We start from the raw sequence: 17736 nt of genomic DNA, 5'->3' as shown, positions 1-17736 counted from the left end.
TGTCCTCCCAGGAGACAGTCTGGGAGAGACGGCAAGAAGTTCAAGGAGTACTTATTGTGTCATACAAGGTTACGTCTCGACCCTTGCAAGGGCACGAGCAAGACTATTTACAGGAGCTTATATAAAGAAAAACAAGTAACACAGTGTTGTTCCCATACCACAGGGATTATTAAGATGCAGTTCCCTTGCTGCTTGAGAGACAAGGTAGTGCTCAGCTAATGTCTATGGCTGTAAAAAGGTGAACACAGAACTCTTGCCCCTTCTGCTTGCTAAGCCAGATAAACAGCAGCCAGCTTGGCAGCTGCATTTGGGGAGGAGGCAGGGAAGGTGTGTGTGGTGTGCAAGTAAATATGGTACATCTGTCAAGTTCCTTATGTGGAGCCACAGCTTAAGGCATTTGACAGATATAACCCACACCCACCTTGAGCCTGTATTGGCTTTTAGGTATGGGGGGGAAAAAAACAAATTTTACATAGGCTGGAAACTGTTTTCTGGCACAAGTAAGCTACCCCAACAACATTTTACAGCTTACCATAAAACGTACCATATTCTAACACCAGCAGCTACTTTTATGTTTTATGGTAAGCTGTAAAATGTTGTTGGGGTAGCTTACTTAGGCTGGAAACTGTTTTCTGGCACATGTAAAATTTGTTTAGGATAAACAGAAGTTTTAATGGGCCTACTGTTCCACAAACCAATGCAGAGTTACATAAGGAAATAAAGTTTTTAATAACATTGAGACCCTGATCTGGCTTAAGTTTTCCCCTCATGCTGCTTCTGATTCTCATTTAATATCAGCTTTGACTTGTTAAACTACTCCAGCTGCCAGGAAGAGCACAAGAATTCATTCTAGCATACTTTAAGGAAATAACTAGCAGAGTTATATCAGAACCATTAGTGGTTCTTCTGAGAAATAAAAGGATAAGAGATGTCCTGGTTAACTGGAGAAGGCCAAGCAAATCTGTCTCGCGGGGGGGGGACAGACCCCCCCCCCCCCCCCCCCAAAAAAAAAAAAAAAAACACCCAACAAAAAAACAAAACAGAAGGGAAGATCTGTGGAATGAAATTAGTCCATTTAACTCCTTTTCTCAGGCAGGTTCTGGAGCCGATTACTAAACAATCAGTATACCTAGAAGGAGAGAGTGCAAACCGCCTGCTGTAAATTTCTGTTAAAGAATCTGTTTTTCAATCAAACTTCCATTTTAACAGAATAAATGGCCTAGTAAATGTCAGAGTAGGGGAACAGTATGATATACTCTGACTGTTTTGTAAGGCTTTTGTTGTTCTCCCACATTGCATTTTTAAATATAAGATAAGGAAGTATAGGCTAAACAATTATCAGATGAGTGAACAACAGGCTAAGAAATCTTTCTTGAAGAGTACCTACTGGGAAGACTTCTCAAGTGGAGTCCTGTAACAATCTGTCCTGGGCCCAAGCTGCAGTCAGTGTTTTTGGTAATTACTTAAATGATGTAATAAAGTACTCTTAAATATTGTAGATGACATGAAACTTGGGGGTGGGATAGGGTTTGCTGTAAGCCCTCTGGAGGACTTCAGCATTTGTCAAGATCATTTTGGGGAGATGGTCTGAGATGAAAGTCAGTAAAACCGATTTCTACAGCAATCAAATGCTCAGACACAAAATTAGAATTAACTGCCTGATAGCATTATCTCAGGAAAATTAGGGGGATTGTGGGGAGGAATGTGTTTTGTAGTGGGTCACACAATTTGGGAAGTCAGCATGTGAGGTATTTTTGTTTTGTTTGTTTAGTTAACAGAACGAACTTAGTTTTGTGGAATTATTGACAGGAGCATCTTGTGCAAGACAGGAGGTATAACTGCAGTTCCTGTGGCCAGTTTTTGGCACCACATTTAAAGAAGTCTGTAGAAAACTTGGAATTCTGTGGGCATCAAGAGGAATAGGAGTTGTATCAAATACTGATTTGAGAGACAAAGTTGAAAGTTTTTTGGGTTTTGTTTAATTTCTTTTGTCTTTTTCCCCTTAGGGAAAAACCATGATATGCCCTAAATCCTCCAATACATAGATGGACAGTTGTGATCAGTCCTTCTCTGAGCTTGCTGGGGAAAGGATAAAAAGAATTGGCAGAACTCGCAGCAAAGATTACTGAAGTTGGATTTTAAGAAAGCCTCTAATAGCCAGGGTGGTAAAACACTACAGTAGGTTTAATAGGAAGCACTTAAGCATGCACTGGACAAAAGTCTGAGGAATGGTCTCGGAAAACACTGTCCGTGCCATCTAATATTGAACTAGTTAGTTCTTCCAATTCTCTGGGCTCTTGATGTGACAAAAGCTTGCGTGAGCTACTATCTTAGTGAGGTGTTAGTGCCAACTGGTAAGAATTTAAAATGTCAATACTTAACTTTTTTCATTTCTTTATATATCAGGGAGAATGTCACTAGGCTCCCATATTAAGTTATTTGACCTTTATTTCCTCTATTTATTCTAGCCTCATGAGTCACTAATGATGGTTCATACTTGAAACTCTAGATTTTTCAAAAGGACTACACTTTTTGAAGTGTAAAAGGCACAATGAAGTGCTGTGCTATTTCTGGATGAACCTGCTTGGGTAGCAGAAGTAGCATATCTATATTAGTGTGGCACTGGTGCCTGGGTTAATATATCTTGCTCAAAGTCGATTTAAAGATCACCACCTGCCTCTCTTAAAAGGGTACATGAGCTTTCTCCTGTCTCCACCATTTAAGAGGGAATTGGATTATTTAGTTACTTAGATTCATAGTTTGTTAGGGGCTGGAAGGGACCTCACAAGGTAATTGGGTCCAGCCCCCCTGCACTAGGCAGGAAAGACAACTGGGGTCAGGTGACCCCAGCGAGGTGACTGTCCAGTCTTTTCTTGAAGATTTCCAGGGTAGGTGATTGCACCACCTCTGGAGGGATTTTGTTCCACAATCTAGACACCCTGACTTGTTTTGTATTGCCACAGTACTGGAGCCCTGTTTTTTGTACACCAGGATCTCACTGCGAACCAAAAAAGGGTCCCTCCCCCAGAGGTCTCTTTCAAATCTTCGGTTGCAAGTTCTCTGTCAGCAGACTGGGAACTCTCATTTATAGGTGTACCTTATCTACATGAAGCAAGGCAATAAGCTGGCTAACCTTAAAAGAACGAGCTTTATCCATACATTTTTTTCACTTTAACTCTATTGGGCTTGCTTGGTACTTTCAACTAAGAGCTATTCTCTGTAGCTGTCCAAAGCAGAGGGCATCTCTTTTGGCAACATTGGACATTGGTCTTGTCTTTTTCCTTGTCTATAAAACAGACTAGTTGGCAGAAGAAAAATTGGCAAGGTTTGAGCCTTTGGAATAACAACACCTTACATCTTCACCTAGAGACTTATCACTCCTTACCTACGAGAGGCTCTAGCCTCTGGATCATAGAGCCTTTCCAGAAGACCTTCTTGGTTAGCTGAGGAGTTTGAAATTAGACTTCAGGGGTTGAAAGTTCTCAAGTTTTTTAATGCTATGTATTATTTTGCAACTACCAAATGGTGCTAACCTTTTAAGACTTTGTAGCATGTGCCAGCAACTTTTGCTGCCAACAGCTAAGATTATTCGAACCCATTTTTGGGGTATTAGTCCCATTTTAGTATAGGCTTGGTGTTCTTTGCAGGTCACAAGAAGACCAAAGACCTGAAGAAACAAAACTTTTTTTCAAATATTTCTGCACCAGCATTGCTCTAGGTACAAATACTGGATTTATCCAGCCACATCTGCAATCCAGTCCCTATTTTCTTTATTGTATAAAGAAACTCTTACTGTTGTTCTTGTCTCCATTTTCCTCTGTAACTGATTCACTTGACTTCTCAAAATCTTGTTTTTATCCCTACCCTTTTTGACCTATAAATTTGTTTTGTTCTATTTTAATTTGCACCCATAGACTTAAAATAAGAAGCTTGGCTCTAATGCTTTAACAGTAACTTCTCAAAGCTATTTGTATGCTTGCTTTTACATCAGATTGTATATAAATGAATGAAGTCCAGTTTTTCTTAAACTTTAAAAAACAAACTTTCAGAATTTTTGAAATTACAGAAATCTGAAAATATTCAGCAGTATGTCAAGTTTCGGTTAAAAGTTCTGAAACTAAAATTATTTCACACCTTTTGGGTTTTTGTTTTTTTTTTTCCTTGAGGTTTGGACTGGCAGTTTAGACAGCTGGGGCAATACTCAGACTCCTTCACCAGTTAACACTACTGAATTTTATTATGTTGGGCAACTTTCTGTTGGTCCAAAGCCCTGCATGTTTAAATTTATGTGGGTACATCTGAAAAATGTTACCAGCTCTAAGGAGCACCTTTAAACAGATTTATTTGAGCTTTGACTTTTTTTCTAGGAGTGAGATCCAGATTTGACTTATCCAAGGTCAAGGTAGAATGGTGTCTAGTTCTGGGATACAGCTTGAAAGTTAGAGGTGCACCAGTACATTGGTTCATATTGTATCAGCACCAATAAAAGAAAAATTGATGTCGTCGGCAATTGGCTTTTTTTGGCTGATGTGGCTGATAATGTTGCCAATTAAAAGCTGCATGCATGCAACTGCAACATGCACGCAGCCAACCCAGCAGCTTGCAGAGCAGTGTCTGACTGGTAAATCTGTTGGGAGGAAGGGGTGTGGGGTGGGCAGATCAAGGCCCTTGTGGTGAAGGAGGGAGTGGGGCTGGGGCAGGCACTACCTGTCTGGGACAGGGTGTGGGATAGAGCTGCAAGCAGCTTGTTAATGGATGTGGGGAGGGGAGCGGGGGTTATATCCCTCCACTGTGTGCACCCTTGGGGGAGCCAAGGGGGCACGTGCACAACTGGATCTACATGTGGGGCGAAGACGTGCTGCCGCTGTGGGCCGGGAGCACTGCCAGGGTCTTCCCGGTGGGAGGGGTGGGGCTGGGCTGGGGCTGCTCTTGGGGTGGGCTATGGTGGCACTGGGAGGGAGGCTACAGGGGGCTACAGTGAATTCTGGGGTGGCCGTAGCCCCCCCAACCCCAGCATCGCCTCTCCCGTGTACAGATCTGGGGGGCATGCCCCCCCGTGGCTCCTCCAGGGCATGCATAGCAGGGACATCTGCCCCCCTGAACTCCTTGGACAAGCTGCGTGGCTTGTCCAAGGAGCACTGGGCAGTGCCTGCCCCGGTTCCTCCTTCACTGCGGGGAACTTGATCTGCCCCCCCGCCTCCTCTCCCATGCCATTGCCATGCCAACAGACTTACCGGCTGGATACTGCTTTCTGAGCTGCCAGGCTGCATATCAGCAATTGGATCGTTATCAGCCAATCTGGCTTGTTAATAATTGGCCATTGGTATCGGCCCAAATAATCTTTATCGGTGCCTATTTGAAACTCTTCCTGGTTTCCAGGTTTTCTATACCAGTAATATTTTTCTCACTTAAAATTCAGAGGGGATCTGTTTTTCTAGTGAATGCAATATGCTTTTTCCAGATCCATCTGTAAGACTTAGGTGGTCACCTCTCTCCAAATTTGCTTAGTAACCAAACGAAGGAGCAGTAGTCAGCTGACTCTTGTTCGTTTGTTTTCTAGCTTTTATCTGAAGTAAGGAAACTTATTTGGCCGGTGTCATTGCTGAGCTGCTGGCACGGCTATTCAAGCTCTCATGGTGCTCTGGCCAGGTCCCGGAGGACTGGAAAAAGGCCAACGTGGTGCCCATTTTCAAGAAGGGGAGAAGGGATGAGACGGGTAACTTTAGGCCAGTCAGTTTTACCTCTATCCCTGGGAAAATACTGGGAAAAATCATCAGAGAGTGCATTTGTGAAGGCCCAGCAGGGGAAGCGATGCTGAAAGGAAACCAGCACGGGTTTGTCACCGGTAGATCCTGCCTGATAAACCTTAGCCTTTTACGACCAGGTCACACACTCCCTTGACACAGGAGCTGAGGCTGATGTCATCTACCTGGATTTTAGGAAGGCCTTCGACACAGTTTCACATCCTATTCTCATAGGGAGACTAATGGGCTGTGGAGTGGATGCCTACAGTCAGGTGGGTGGCTAACTGGCTTAGGGACCTTACCCAGAGAGTGGTGGTGGATGGGTTGTTCTCAGCCTGGAAGGAGGTAGGCAATGGGGTCCCGCAGGGTTCAGTCCTTGGACTGGTGTTATTTAATATCTACATCAGTGATTTGGACGAGGGTGTCGAGAGCACCCTCTCCAAGTTCACAAATGATACCAACTTATGGGGCAAAGTTAATGCACTGGAGGGCAGGGAGCAGATGCAGGCCGACCTGGACAGGTTAGATCAATGGGTGGAACGAAATAGGATGCAATTCAACAAAGATAAATGTAAGGTACTCCACCTAGGAAGGAGGAATCCCTAGCACACCTACAGGTAGGGGGATGACCTCCTCAGCAGCTCAGAAGCTGAGAGAGATCTTGGAGTCATGGTTGACTCCAAGATGAGCATGAGCTGGCAGTGTAACGAGGCCATCAACAAAGCCAGTCGCATCTTGTCATGTATTAGCAGATGCGTGACCAGCAGGTCGAGGGAGGTGATGCTCCCCCTCTATGTGGCATTAGTCAGGCCGCAGTTAGAGTACTATATCCAGTTTTGGGCACCGCACTTCAAGACGGACACGGAGAATCTGGAGAGGGTTCAGAGGAGGGCAACTCGCATGATTAGTGGTCTCTGTGAAAGATCCTACAAGGGGAGGTTGAGAGATCTGGATCTCTTCAGCCTTTCCAAAAAATGGCTGAGGGGGTGACCTTGTAGCCATCTATAAGTTTATCAGGAGGACAGCAGGGAATTGAGGATGCGCTGTTTACCAGAGCGCCCCAGGGAGTAACTAGGAATACTGGGTGCAAACTAGTAGAGAGTAGATTTAGATTAGACATTAGGAAGAATTTTTTTACAGTAAGGGTGGCCAGAGTCTCGAATGGGCTTCCAAGAGAGGTGGTACCATCACCTAACTTGGAGGTCTTCAAGAGGAGGCTTGACAACTACCTGGCTGGGGTCATTTGACCTTGGTCCTCTTTTTCCTGCCAGGGGTAGGGGGTCGGACACAATGATCCATTGGGTCCCTTCTGACACTAATCTATGAATTATGTATGCAAGTCTTGGAGAAATCATTTAAAAATAAATAAAGAAGTAGACCACCATGCCTGCTTCTTTTATCTTTAATTAGATGAGCCAGTGTGACCAAACTTTAAAGTTAAATGCGTTCTTATGCAGCATTCTGGCTTGTGGAGTAAGGTATAGAAGCTGACAAGCACAGCAAAGGAGGAAGAAAATCCATTGAACATCTTTGGTGGGGGACTGCCTCCCACTCTTAGCAGCTCAATTCCTTCCAGAAGAAGAATGAATTTGGGATTTTGACTAGTGTTTGTGACCTTCCATAGAAGTTAGTTAAAATACAGTTTCTTAATATTGGTTTTACATGATGCTGTGTTTCTATCTATCATCTACCTCTTTCATAAGCCCATCTTAAATTTTTCAAAACTAAGTTTGACAGAACCTGTTTTTCATTAAGTTATAATATTAACAGCAGTTGAGCTGTCTTTCAGATTATGTTCAAATTTATCAGTTTTACTATTTGGCTTTCTCAGTGTCTTTTAACACTCTGAAGCCATTTATTTTGTACTTTATGTACGTTCACAGTACTTTCAAAGCTACTAAACTACACTGTATTTTGTTTTTAAATTGGACCCTTTAAATGGAACAAGCTCCAATTTGCCCCACATGCTGCCACTTACTGCCCCCTTCCCTTCCAAGAAAAAAATTAATCAAATTCCTGATTTTGGGTAACTTGTAAAAAAACAAAACGAAGAACCTGAACATGACCTGTTCAGAGAACTCTGGTAGCTGGTCATAATTGTCAGTGTCATAATTGTAATTGACAGGGTGTCTCATTATACTGAATAATAGGCTGTGCCACTTGGTGTTAAACAGTTTGGCAAATCAAGCAGGCTAAACCCAAACTTTTGCTGCTGAGCTTTTGCCTTTGAAGTCTGGAACAGGCTGCATAATAGAACTTGAACTGAGGAAAGTACATTTATAGGACTCTAAAGGGAAAATAGCATCACTGTCAGCACACTGAAATTCTAATATGCTTTAACAACTAGCAGATATCAGCTAGCGTTTGCTTTAGTTCAAACATTCCAAATATCAGATTTGGAGGAGCAAATGACCAGTATGTTGCCAAAAGAACTCTTGTTTGGAAGTTCCATAGGTCTTTGATTCTTCCCTTTTTTGCTTCCACCATCTGTCAGATCTGTAGGTGATGATCCTGAAGGCTGAAATTTTGATAATATACTGCCAAGGTGAGGCAGGCTTGCCAACAATGAGCTATCATTTTTTTTTTTTTCCCCTGTAGGCTGGTCTATAGTAATACTCTCTGCAATAATACTCTTTTGCCAATCCAGTTGAATATGTTGGTCCTAATTTGGAAAGCCACCTGGACTTTTTGAATCAGTTGTACCAGAATAAGGGTGCTTTAATTCAGTGCCCAGAAGAAAGCTACTGTAGCTTGTGTTGATGTTGCCCGTGCTACTGGGAATCAAGCTAAGGTTATAGCTTGCCTTCTTTATAGAACGATGCATTGATTGTACAGTTTATTTCTTAATGGAAAAAGTATTATCTGAGGGGTGTGTGTGTGTGTGTGTGTGTGTGTGTGTGTGTGTGTGTGTGTGTGTGGGCAGATCCAGAATTTGGGGAGGTAGGAAGAAGGAAGCAACCACTTATATCCCAGTCCCAGTTTTCTGATTTCCTGCCCTCTCTCCCCAGTGCTGTAGCCCTCTCTGGAGACTTATTTAAAGTCCTCAAAACGTGTTGACATTCCTTCCCTCCCATGCTCAAAGGTGTGTCCTCTCTCCCTCCCCACCACCAGGAGCAGAGGAAGCTTAAAAACCTGCTTCTCCCACTCCAGCCAGGCTGCTTTGGGGCTGAGATCATAGGCAGAGGTGACTGAGTGGGGCAAGTTTCCCCCACTCTGCTCAGTCCCTCAGGAGCAGGTGTGGGGAGGAGGAACCCTTCAGCTCATCTCTGCTGCTGCAGTTCTCTACTGAGCCCAGCTCCCAGACAGCCTGCATGAAGCTGGTGGGAGTGGCTTTGAAGCTGGGAAAGCAGTAGTGGTGGGGAGGGGAATGGGAATGCCTTTGACTCGAAGAAAAGTTGAGGGATTCTTAAAGTCCCCAGTCTCTCCCATGGGGTGACTGAGGCTGAAAGGGGGTGTGCAGCTCTGTCACTACACACACTGGATCTGTTTGTGTATCTGCAATAGATGCATTTTTCTATAAAGAAGGCAAGACATAAGATTTTCTTAATTCCTGGCTTCATAGGCAATATTAGCACAAGCTACAGAAGCTTTCTTCTGGACGTTGAATTACAGCACCCATACTACAGTAAGGGGGTAGGGGATAGGGGGTGTGCATGCCCATCTACATCTATAAATAGATGCACACATATGATTGTTCCTTCCTGCAGATGGAATGAAATGTGGCCCGTCTTCTAATGGTGTGTTAATACTGTGTTGATACTCTAAAAAATATGTTCCAGCAATGAAATGGTTTCTGATGCTGGTAGTACAGGCAGAGCATAGTTGAATCATCACTATGAAAGACAGTATTACATCTATCCACTTTCTTAACAGTAGTATTTATTAAGGTGCAGACCCCTTCCCCCTCCCCCCCACCTATGTCCTGAAGGATAGGTTTACCAACATGCAACTTCTGGCAAAAATTGCTCAATGCTTGACACTTTCAAGGGTTTCCTTTCAGGACTGTAAGAATGCATGCTTCTCAAGGTTGTTTTATGAATGATGTTATGCTTCTCAGAGTTGTTTTATGAATGATGTTATGCTTCTCAAGGTTGTTTTATTTTCCCCTCACTCATAATCTGAAAAGGAAAAATCTTAGCTAAGTAGCTCTGCTTCTGATTCTTTGCCTTCAGGTGTCTTATACTTGAGATGTCCAACACTTCATCTTTATAGAATTACTGAATAAATGTTATTAGCAAAAAACCACCTTGATTTAATTAAAAAAAAAAAAAAAATTAACTGCCTAGAGCAGTTTCAAATCCTTTTATTTTCCCTTCCCCCTTTACTTTTAGTGAGGGTAGAGAAACAGTGATTTTAGCAGACAAGTTTAAAAATATATTTTTCAATAGTGTATGAAGTTGGTATGCCTCCTGTATATATTTTACAAGTTGTGACAGTTTTTAAGGCAGTGGTCACCAACCAGTTGATCTTGATTGACTGGTCAATCATGGAGCCTCTGACAGTTGATCTCAGTCTGTCAGAGGCTCCACGATTGGGAGGGGCAGGATGCATGTGGCTGAACTGAGCCATGGCCCCTGCTGCCTGGTCTGGGCTAGGTGAGTCGGGTCAGAGCCTGGGCAGCTTGTTGGGGGGTGGAATTGATCCTGGGCTGCCAAAAAATGATCTTCACCATAAAAAGGTTGGAGACCACTGGTTTAAGGCATGTCTGCTCATGAATTCACCTGTGGATATTATATGTTTTTTGTGCTGTCAAACTGAGTGAAGCTTCATAATGAGTTATGAAAAGGTCATCTCAACAGTGGGAAGCACTGTGACCTCACAACTAGTTAACTACCTCTCGCTCTTCCTTCTTGAGAGCTAGTTTGCTATATATCAGGATGATCTGTTAGCAGATGTTCTCCTCCCCAGTGTTAAATGCAACCGTTTGCATTTTATTTAAATGGTAATTTTTAAAATAGAAAAATAAAGCCCAACTTATTCTTGCCTAATTATGAGCTATAGAAGCCATGGAGTGTGGGCAAGAAATGTCTTTACAAAAACTTAAAAGTAGGGATGCACTGATAGCGATTTTGGGGGCTGATACAGATAGCTGCTTTTTTTTTAAGGGCATATTGGCTGATACTGATCCAGTTTCCAATACACAGCCCTGCAGCTTGACGAGCTGCGTCCAGGTGGTAAGTCTGTTGTGGTGGAAGGAGGGGGGAGGGAAGAGGAGTGGGGGGCAAAGTAAGGCCCCTCTGGTGAGGGAGGAGTGGGGCTGCGGCAGGGATTGGGGCTGGTGATGCCCAGCTGGGATGGGGTGGGATAGCATATGAGCCTGGTGGGGCGGGGTGGCTCCCACTGCTGCATGCACCCTGGAGGGGTGGGGGGGTTGTGCACCCTGAATCTGCGTGGGGTGGGGCAAGGAGGCTTCAGCTGTAGGCTGGGACTGGAGCTGGACTCAGCTGTGCTTGGGGCAGGCTGTGGTGGGGGAGGGGCTATGGGGAGAGGCTCCAGGCATCCCAAAGTTTGCCTTAGCCCCCCTGCCCCCCAGGGCTGCCACTGCCTGCCCTGAGTGCAGACCCAACACCCCCCACCATGCCAGGAAGAGCCCAGTGCAGCCCCAGCCTGCAGGGCCAGCCTGTGCAGATCTAGGGTCACATGCTTGCCCCCCCATGCTTTCCAGGGGTGCACACAGTGTCAGGAGCTGCCCCCCTGGACAAGCTGCGACTGTCTCGTGCCCCAGCCCCTCCATCACACAGGGACCTTGATCTCTCCTTTCCCTCCCCACGCTCCTTTCTTCCCCATGCCCCTTCCACCACAACAGACTTAGCAGTTGCAGGCAGCTCTCCAAGCTGCTGGGCTGTGCTTCTCACTGCCTACATGCTGTGCTGAGGCTGCGCGCATGCACAGGCATTTATTAGCCACGTCAGGCTGGTTTCTGATGCAGTCAATTTTCTTTGTACTGGTGCTGATCTGATATCGGACCGATGCATCTGTGCACCTCTACTTTAAAAGGGTCCTTCTCTGGGGAAACCACAGACTGTGAGCCATGATATGTTTCATAACTGTTCTGACCCAGAGTCACTTTTCTTATGGCCTGTTTTTCAGTCTCGTAAGTCAGGAAATTGGTGAGAGCATTTTTGTCAAGGTAACTTCTCTATATAGGATTTTGGAAACTGTTAAAAGTTGTTGAAAAGTGGGACAGCTGTATTTCAGTCAGTATGCAAACTTTTTATTTCTTCCTTGCGGTGCTCTGTGTTGGTATTTTAAGGCAAGACTGTCCAACTCTGAAGTGCCTGGGGGCCATAAGCCTCCTCCGCCCCAGGACTGCACCAGTCAAGGTTGTATGCTCTACAGGCCGCTATAATGTAGACCACAGGCCCCTCCAGTCATATGCTCTGCTAGCATCCTGACCTTCCCTTCACCTCACCAGCTGTACTATGCCACACATGCTGTGGTATACACTTAAATGCATATAGCGGAAATGCTTGCAAAAGTTGTTCTCCATGTTTTGGATTGTCCAGGGTAACTTTTTTTTGCTTCAGTTCTGGGGTGTGTAAATGGGGTTAGTAACTGCAAGTAAGGAATAGAAAATGCAAAATAAATACTGTCCAGTTAACAATACTTGTTTAACTAAACGTATGCATTTTTGTGGAATTTATCATTAAATCATGATGAGCCTTTTTTCCTAGTTGATGTAAGTTAAAAATTACATGTATTGTTTTAAAACAATTTCTTCAATTTTTGCATCTTATTCTTTAGGTTAAGAGTTTACGTGTTCTAACCTTGCTGAAATTGTGCTTATATAATTTCTGATACAGGACCAATCTCTTTATGTTTGGATCTCTGAACTAAATTAATTTTAAAGACCACCTTGTTACCTTCTTATAATAAAACAAAATATTATCATTAGAATACCAGAAAGAACTTTTAAATCATGATTAATCCAGTCTAAATACCAAAAAACTTCTGCAAGTTGAGCAGTAACTGTCACACCTTTAAGCCTTGCTTTAAACATGAGACTAAATGGTTAATTATTTGATAATTTGGGACTTAACAGATACAGTTCTAGATCATACTAGCTTATGTTCTATATATTTTTATTTTGATTGTTGTGGAATTATAGCTTCCAAAAATTTTATTACGTTTTCCCTTTGGCACTCTTGCCTAAACATCACTTTGTCATACAGAAAGCACTCTTCTTAAGGTTAGTTTGGAGCATGAACAGTGCATGCCCCTGGCGGCTAGGGGTGCACAGCTGCACTGGTGGAGGCATGAGCATGCCAGCGATGGTGTTGAGCTGGGAGCTTCTGCAGACACCTCCAGCACTGTTTTTGGGGGAGGGTGGCAAGTGCCTACCACAGGTGGGCAACCACCCACAGGTGCTGCCAAAAGCATTGGCAGTGCCAGGGGCAATCGGGGACCGCCTGCAGATGCCCCTGGCAGTGCCAGTGGTGAGTGGCGACCACCTGCAGGCGTTGCTGACAATGTTGGCAGCTCTTTTTTGCAGGGGGTGCATGTGCACCTGCATGCACCCCTTACGTGTTGCCCCTGGTTTGGAGGCTCCCGTAGTTCCCTCCTGTGAGATCAAAGGTTTGACATAAATTAAGGCTAGGGACAGAAGTTGCGCGCACACTGGTTTAAGTGATCAGAAACTGGTTTAAACATGTAACAGAAGTTCAGTGCACATAAACCAGTTTCAAAATGGCTGAAACTGGTTTAAGATAAACCTGGTTGAACTACCATCAGACTTAACTGGTTTGGGTCAACCTGGTTCATAAAACTTCTGTCTCAGACCCCTTCTTGGTTCAAGTTAAATCATAGCCCCCCAGCATCCCAGCATTTTGTAGCCCTGGACTGGGCTGTGTTGGGCTGTGCTGTGCTGTCCTGTCTGTTCCAGAGAGCAGGGCTGGCCCCACCCCTCTGCTCCCTAGCTGGAGCAGTGAGGGCTGGCTCATTGGTCTCACTGGCCGGCTCATTGGCCCACCCCTGGGCAAACCCCTGCTGGGGTCTGGGGCCAGGGGACAGGGAGGGGGTTGAACTTCCCCTCCCTCGAGTACAGAGCTGCCCTGCCCTGCCCTGCGTACTTAGTGCTGGCTGTGACCATGGACTACAAATCCCAGAGGCACTTGGAAGCAGGAAGAGGAAGTGATAAGCAACTCTGCAGAATCTTGCTGCTGTGATTCTGGATTGTGAATTCTAGAAACCTCCGGGTCACTAGGAATAGGAAGTGAACACACACACAGCCCATGCTGGCTATGCGTTGGAGAGCCATGCTCTAGTGCCCTCTGGGTTCTGGCTTGAGCTACTGTAGGCATGTGGCTGCATTTCCTGAATCACAAGTGAATGTCTGTTCATTTTGGTTATTGGTTCAAGCAGGGTGCTAGACTAAACTGCAAAGACTGAATCAGTTCAGCCTCAGGATTTTTGATTTTCTATACTTACTACAGACTTGGGCTAAGAGTAAAAAGGGAACTCTTGTAGAATGAAAGGATAATGCTAAGTAGCTAAGGTGTGAAGCTTTGTTTTTATTAACTTACTGGAGGATGACTTTTGTGAGATTAGCATTATGTTGCATTTCTCTTTTGATTAGATGACTGAAGGAAAATACCTTCACAAGGGCAAACACTTATTTCTGAGGGAGGAATCCTTTTCTAGCAAGGAGCTATGTAAACATCTAGAATAAATCTATATAAGGATCTATAATTCTGTAAATGTAATGCTCCACTAATCAATGTTACTGCAAGTTAATCGGTGAAGCGCATGAAGGAACATGAAAAGAAATGCGGTTGTGTACCTTCCTCCCACTACTATAAAACTGAGGACAACAAATCTGCTAGCGTGTGATTAGTTACTTTCAACAGTTTTTAATTCACAGAGATGGTTCCCCTGAAAGCTGTATGCACTCAAAGCTTAGTGAAGCCTTTTTTGGTGAAAAGTATATTTGTCAAAAATAAATTTAGGAAAGGGTTAAAAGTAAGGCTACTTATGAAAACTGGAAATAGTGTTGCTGTGAAAAGTAGAGGGAGTTAGGAGTTTAAAACATCTTTCGTGGGAGGGTGTAGGTGGGGGGCGTGTGTGTGTGTGTGTGTACTTGTCCGTGCATGTGTAGTGTGAGTTTTTTTTTTTTTTTTTATTTCTTAATTCCAAACACTTTAACATTTTTAAAAAGATAGGGTAACCTGAAATGAAGTATTTTGTTTGTCAGATATGCCAAAACCATTTTTTAATTTCTATTCAGTTGTATGTGGAAAAATTTGTATTTAAAGAATTCTATTCAATATTTTGCTAACCTTTCATCACCTCACCATACCTTTGTGTGCTGCACCTTCTCAGCGCTCAAGCCTGCTTGGTTAATAGCATGTGAAGATACCGATTCTTGGATGACAGACGTGTCATGTTCCTTGAATAACTCCTACATTACTGAAAGGAAGCAAGTAATAGCTGCAAAATTGCTTGCCTTTCCTAAAGCATAGTGTGTCTTGGATACAATTCACAATGGGGTCTGTCTCCAAGTCCAAGTAGTAACTTCTAAGGAAGGTGAAAGTTAATACATATTTTTCATCTAGAGTACTTCATTTACTAATGTGTCTGTCCTATTAGAAGTTGTTCTTATACTATTTAAATGTTGAGGGGCTGTTAATATCTTTTTCCTGGGTTTTGCAGGTGGTAAGGTTCATTAGGTGTCTTTATATTGTTTGGACAAAGATTTATATTTAAGAAATGTGAAGTTTTTTAAAGCTAAACTTAAATTACTAGTAGTGAGTGTTCCTTTGCCTCAAGTCAGAGTTCTCTTGTGCAGCTGAAAGTTTCTTAGAAGAACTGTTCTAGATGAAATTCTTTCCTTTCTTTGGTAACAGGTCCCCTGTCTCATTCGGCTACCTTTATTTATATCTTTGTCTCACTAACTCTAATTTTACTAAGCAGATCCTGCTCCATTGAATTGATAGAATTGCAGAAACAAATATCAGCCATCCTTGACTTCCTGCAGACTCGAAACATTTATTTTCCCCTTCTAAGTATGAATGTCCAGTTCAGTAAAACTGAATGGGAAAGAGGTGAACTTGTAAGCATCCCCGGCTGGATTAACTCCTGATATATGGAAATATTTAAGGCTGTTAGGTATGTGTCCCTTAAAAAGGGGACATAATGTGGACAGGTGCTATAATTCTGTGCCTTACATGCTAGTATTGGGTTTTTTAATTATTAACTCAGTGATTGAAGATTCAACATGATCGCACTCCAGATTAAATTTGAAGTTTATCTGCACAGTTAACTATTGATTTGAGACTCATTCATTGTCTGATTTATTAAAGATGTCTAAATAATGGCTGGGTTACAAACCACTACCCAATGTAATTGTTTTGTAAACCATTACAATAAGCTTATCTTTCTGAAGTGTTGTCTTAACCAGTTAAGTTTGATGTGAAAGTTTTTGAAGTAATATCTGATAAAGTATACAAACAAACAAAAAGCCCTCCACCTACAGGTTTGTATCTGCATCTCAGACTCCTGATAGCTTTCTGTTTTGACTTTCTGCTGACAGGTCACATTTAGGGCAGGCAAAACATAAGGCACATAGCCCTCCTGAGAATAGAAAGTCTATTTCAAAGGCACCCAAAGTACAGTCTAATACTACTTCTGAGCAGTCCAAGGGACACTTTCCTAAAAGGTAACTGTGCTTCATATTCATATCTTAACAAGTATAATTTCCACTTAAAGTCTTTATAGTACTTTAATACCAGGTTGCTATAAAATGTCTGACAACTAGTTTTACTAGTGTTCAGCTAATATAATTTGGTATCTGACATGTTCATGTGTCATGCTTTTAAACGTCACACATTGGAAGCATTTCATTAGTGATGGGGCGGAAACAAATTTTGCATAACTAGTCTTGGATTACATGTGGAACCTTCACTTCTATTAGGCAAGAGAAATCTCCCCAGCAATTTTGAGCTGTGTTTTTATATATAACCAAACCAGAAATGATTGGCTTGTTTTCAGGTTTGTAACCTTGGTGACATCTTACTTGCTGTTTCTGTCCTGCTTCTTAAACCAAACTAAAACATGCTTAAATCCTATTTTGGCTTGATTAATTACTTTTATTTCATTAATAACACTTTTATAACATTTTTCGTAACTGAAATCCAGTTGTGACTAGTTATGCTTTACTGAATATTCCTTGCATTTTCTGCACCAGTATTTTGAAATATTTATGCCAGTTTAATGATTTAGGACTCAGTTGTTGCCAGTTCAATAGGTTATGAAACAAAATGGCAAATTTTGTGCTTTTATTTTTATTTTTTTAATCCCAAATAATCTCATAACATCCTTCCAAAATGTCATACCTGACAGTGTCCTATCCTTTTATTTTGCATTTTATTTTAATTCTTTCATTCTAGCAAAGTTTGTTGACATCTTCAGCTAACTGTTTTGATCGTCATGTTTTTGTGGGTTTTTTTTTCTTGTTTGGTGTAAGCATATTAAATTACAAGAATTAGTTTTATTTGTATAGTTTTTGAATACCAGTAATTTCTCTGTGTTTATTCCTTCAAAAATTGTTATAATAAATTTGAAGCTTTTAAATTTTTTATTGTATTAATGCTGTTCTGCTTACCTCCCGCAGAGGCTGTAGTTCATCTACTGTTATAATACCACAACAAGAAGACCCAGACAGAGTTAATACTTCAGAAAGACAAAAAACGGGGCAGGTGCCTAAGAAAGACAATTCTCGAGGAGTGAAACGCAGTGCTAGTCCAGATTACAGCAGGACCAATTCACCTAGCTCTGCTAAAAAACCCAAAGCACTTCAGCACGCTGAAACTTCCTCAGAAACAAACAAGCCACATTCTAAATCTAAGAAAAGACACTTAGAGCAAGAACAGCAGTTGAAGTCTGCACAATTGCCATCAACGAGCAAGGCTCACACCAGAAAGGGTGGAGCTACTGGTAGCTCCCGAAATCAGAAAAGGAAAAGGACAGAAAATTCATCTTGTATAAAGAGTGGTTC

General features: G+C 42.6%; 1 protein-coding gene across 5 annotated transcripts in view; it reads left to right on the top strand.

The window, feature by feature from the left end:
* The window catches only part of TRIP12 (thyroid hormone receptor interactor 12), a 122028-nt gene that overhangs the window by 38313 nt on the left and 65979 nt on the right, over nt 1–17736 (top strand). For 2 of the 5 annotated variants that reach the window (XM_014525389.2, XM_014525391.2), the window contains exons 4-5: nt 16273–16398; nt 17353–17736. In XM_014525389.2, coding sequence (XP_014380875.1) covers nt 16273–16398; nt 17353–17736 — 510 coding nt within the window. Of the gene's footprint in view, nt 1–15713; nt 15849–16272; nt 16399–17352 lie in introns of those variants that run through there. The other 3 variants (XM_025191225.1, XM_014525393.2, XM_014525392.2) reach the window with 2 other exon arrangements.

The sequence above is a fragment of the Alligator sinensis genome, unplaced genomic scaffold, assembly GCF_000455745.1.
Source record: "Alligator sinensis unplaced genomic scaffold, ASM45574v1 scaffold792_1, whole genome shotgun sequence".
NCBI lineage: Eukaryota > Metazoa > Chordata > Crocodylia > Alligatoridae > Alligator > Alligator sinensis.
This window is presented reverse-complemented; position numbering and strand designations above follow the sequence as displayed.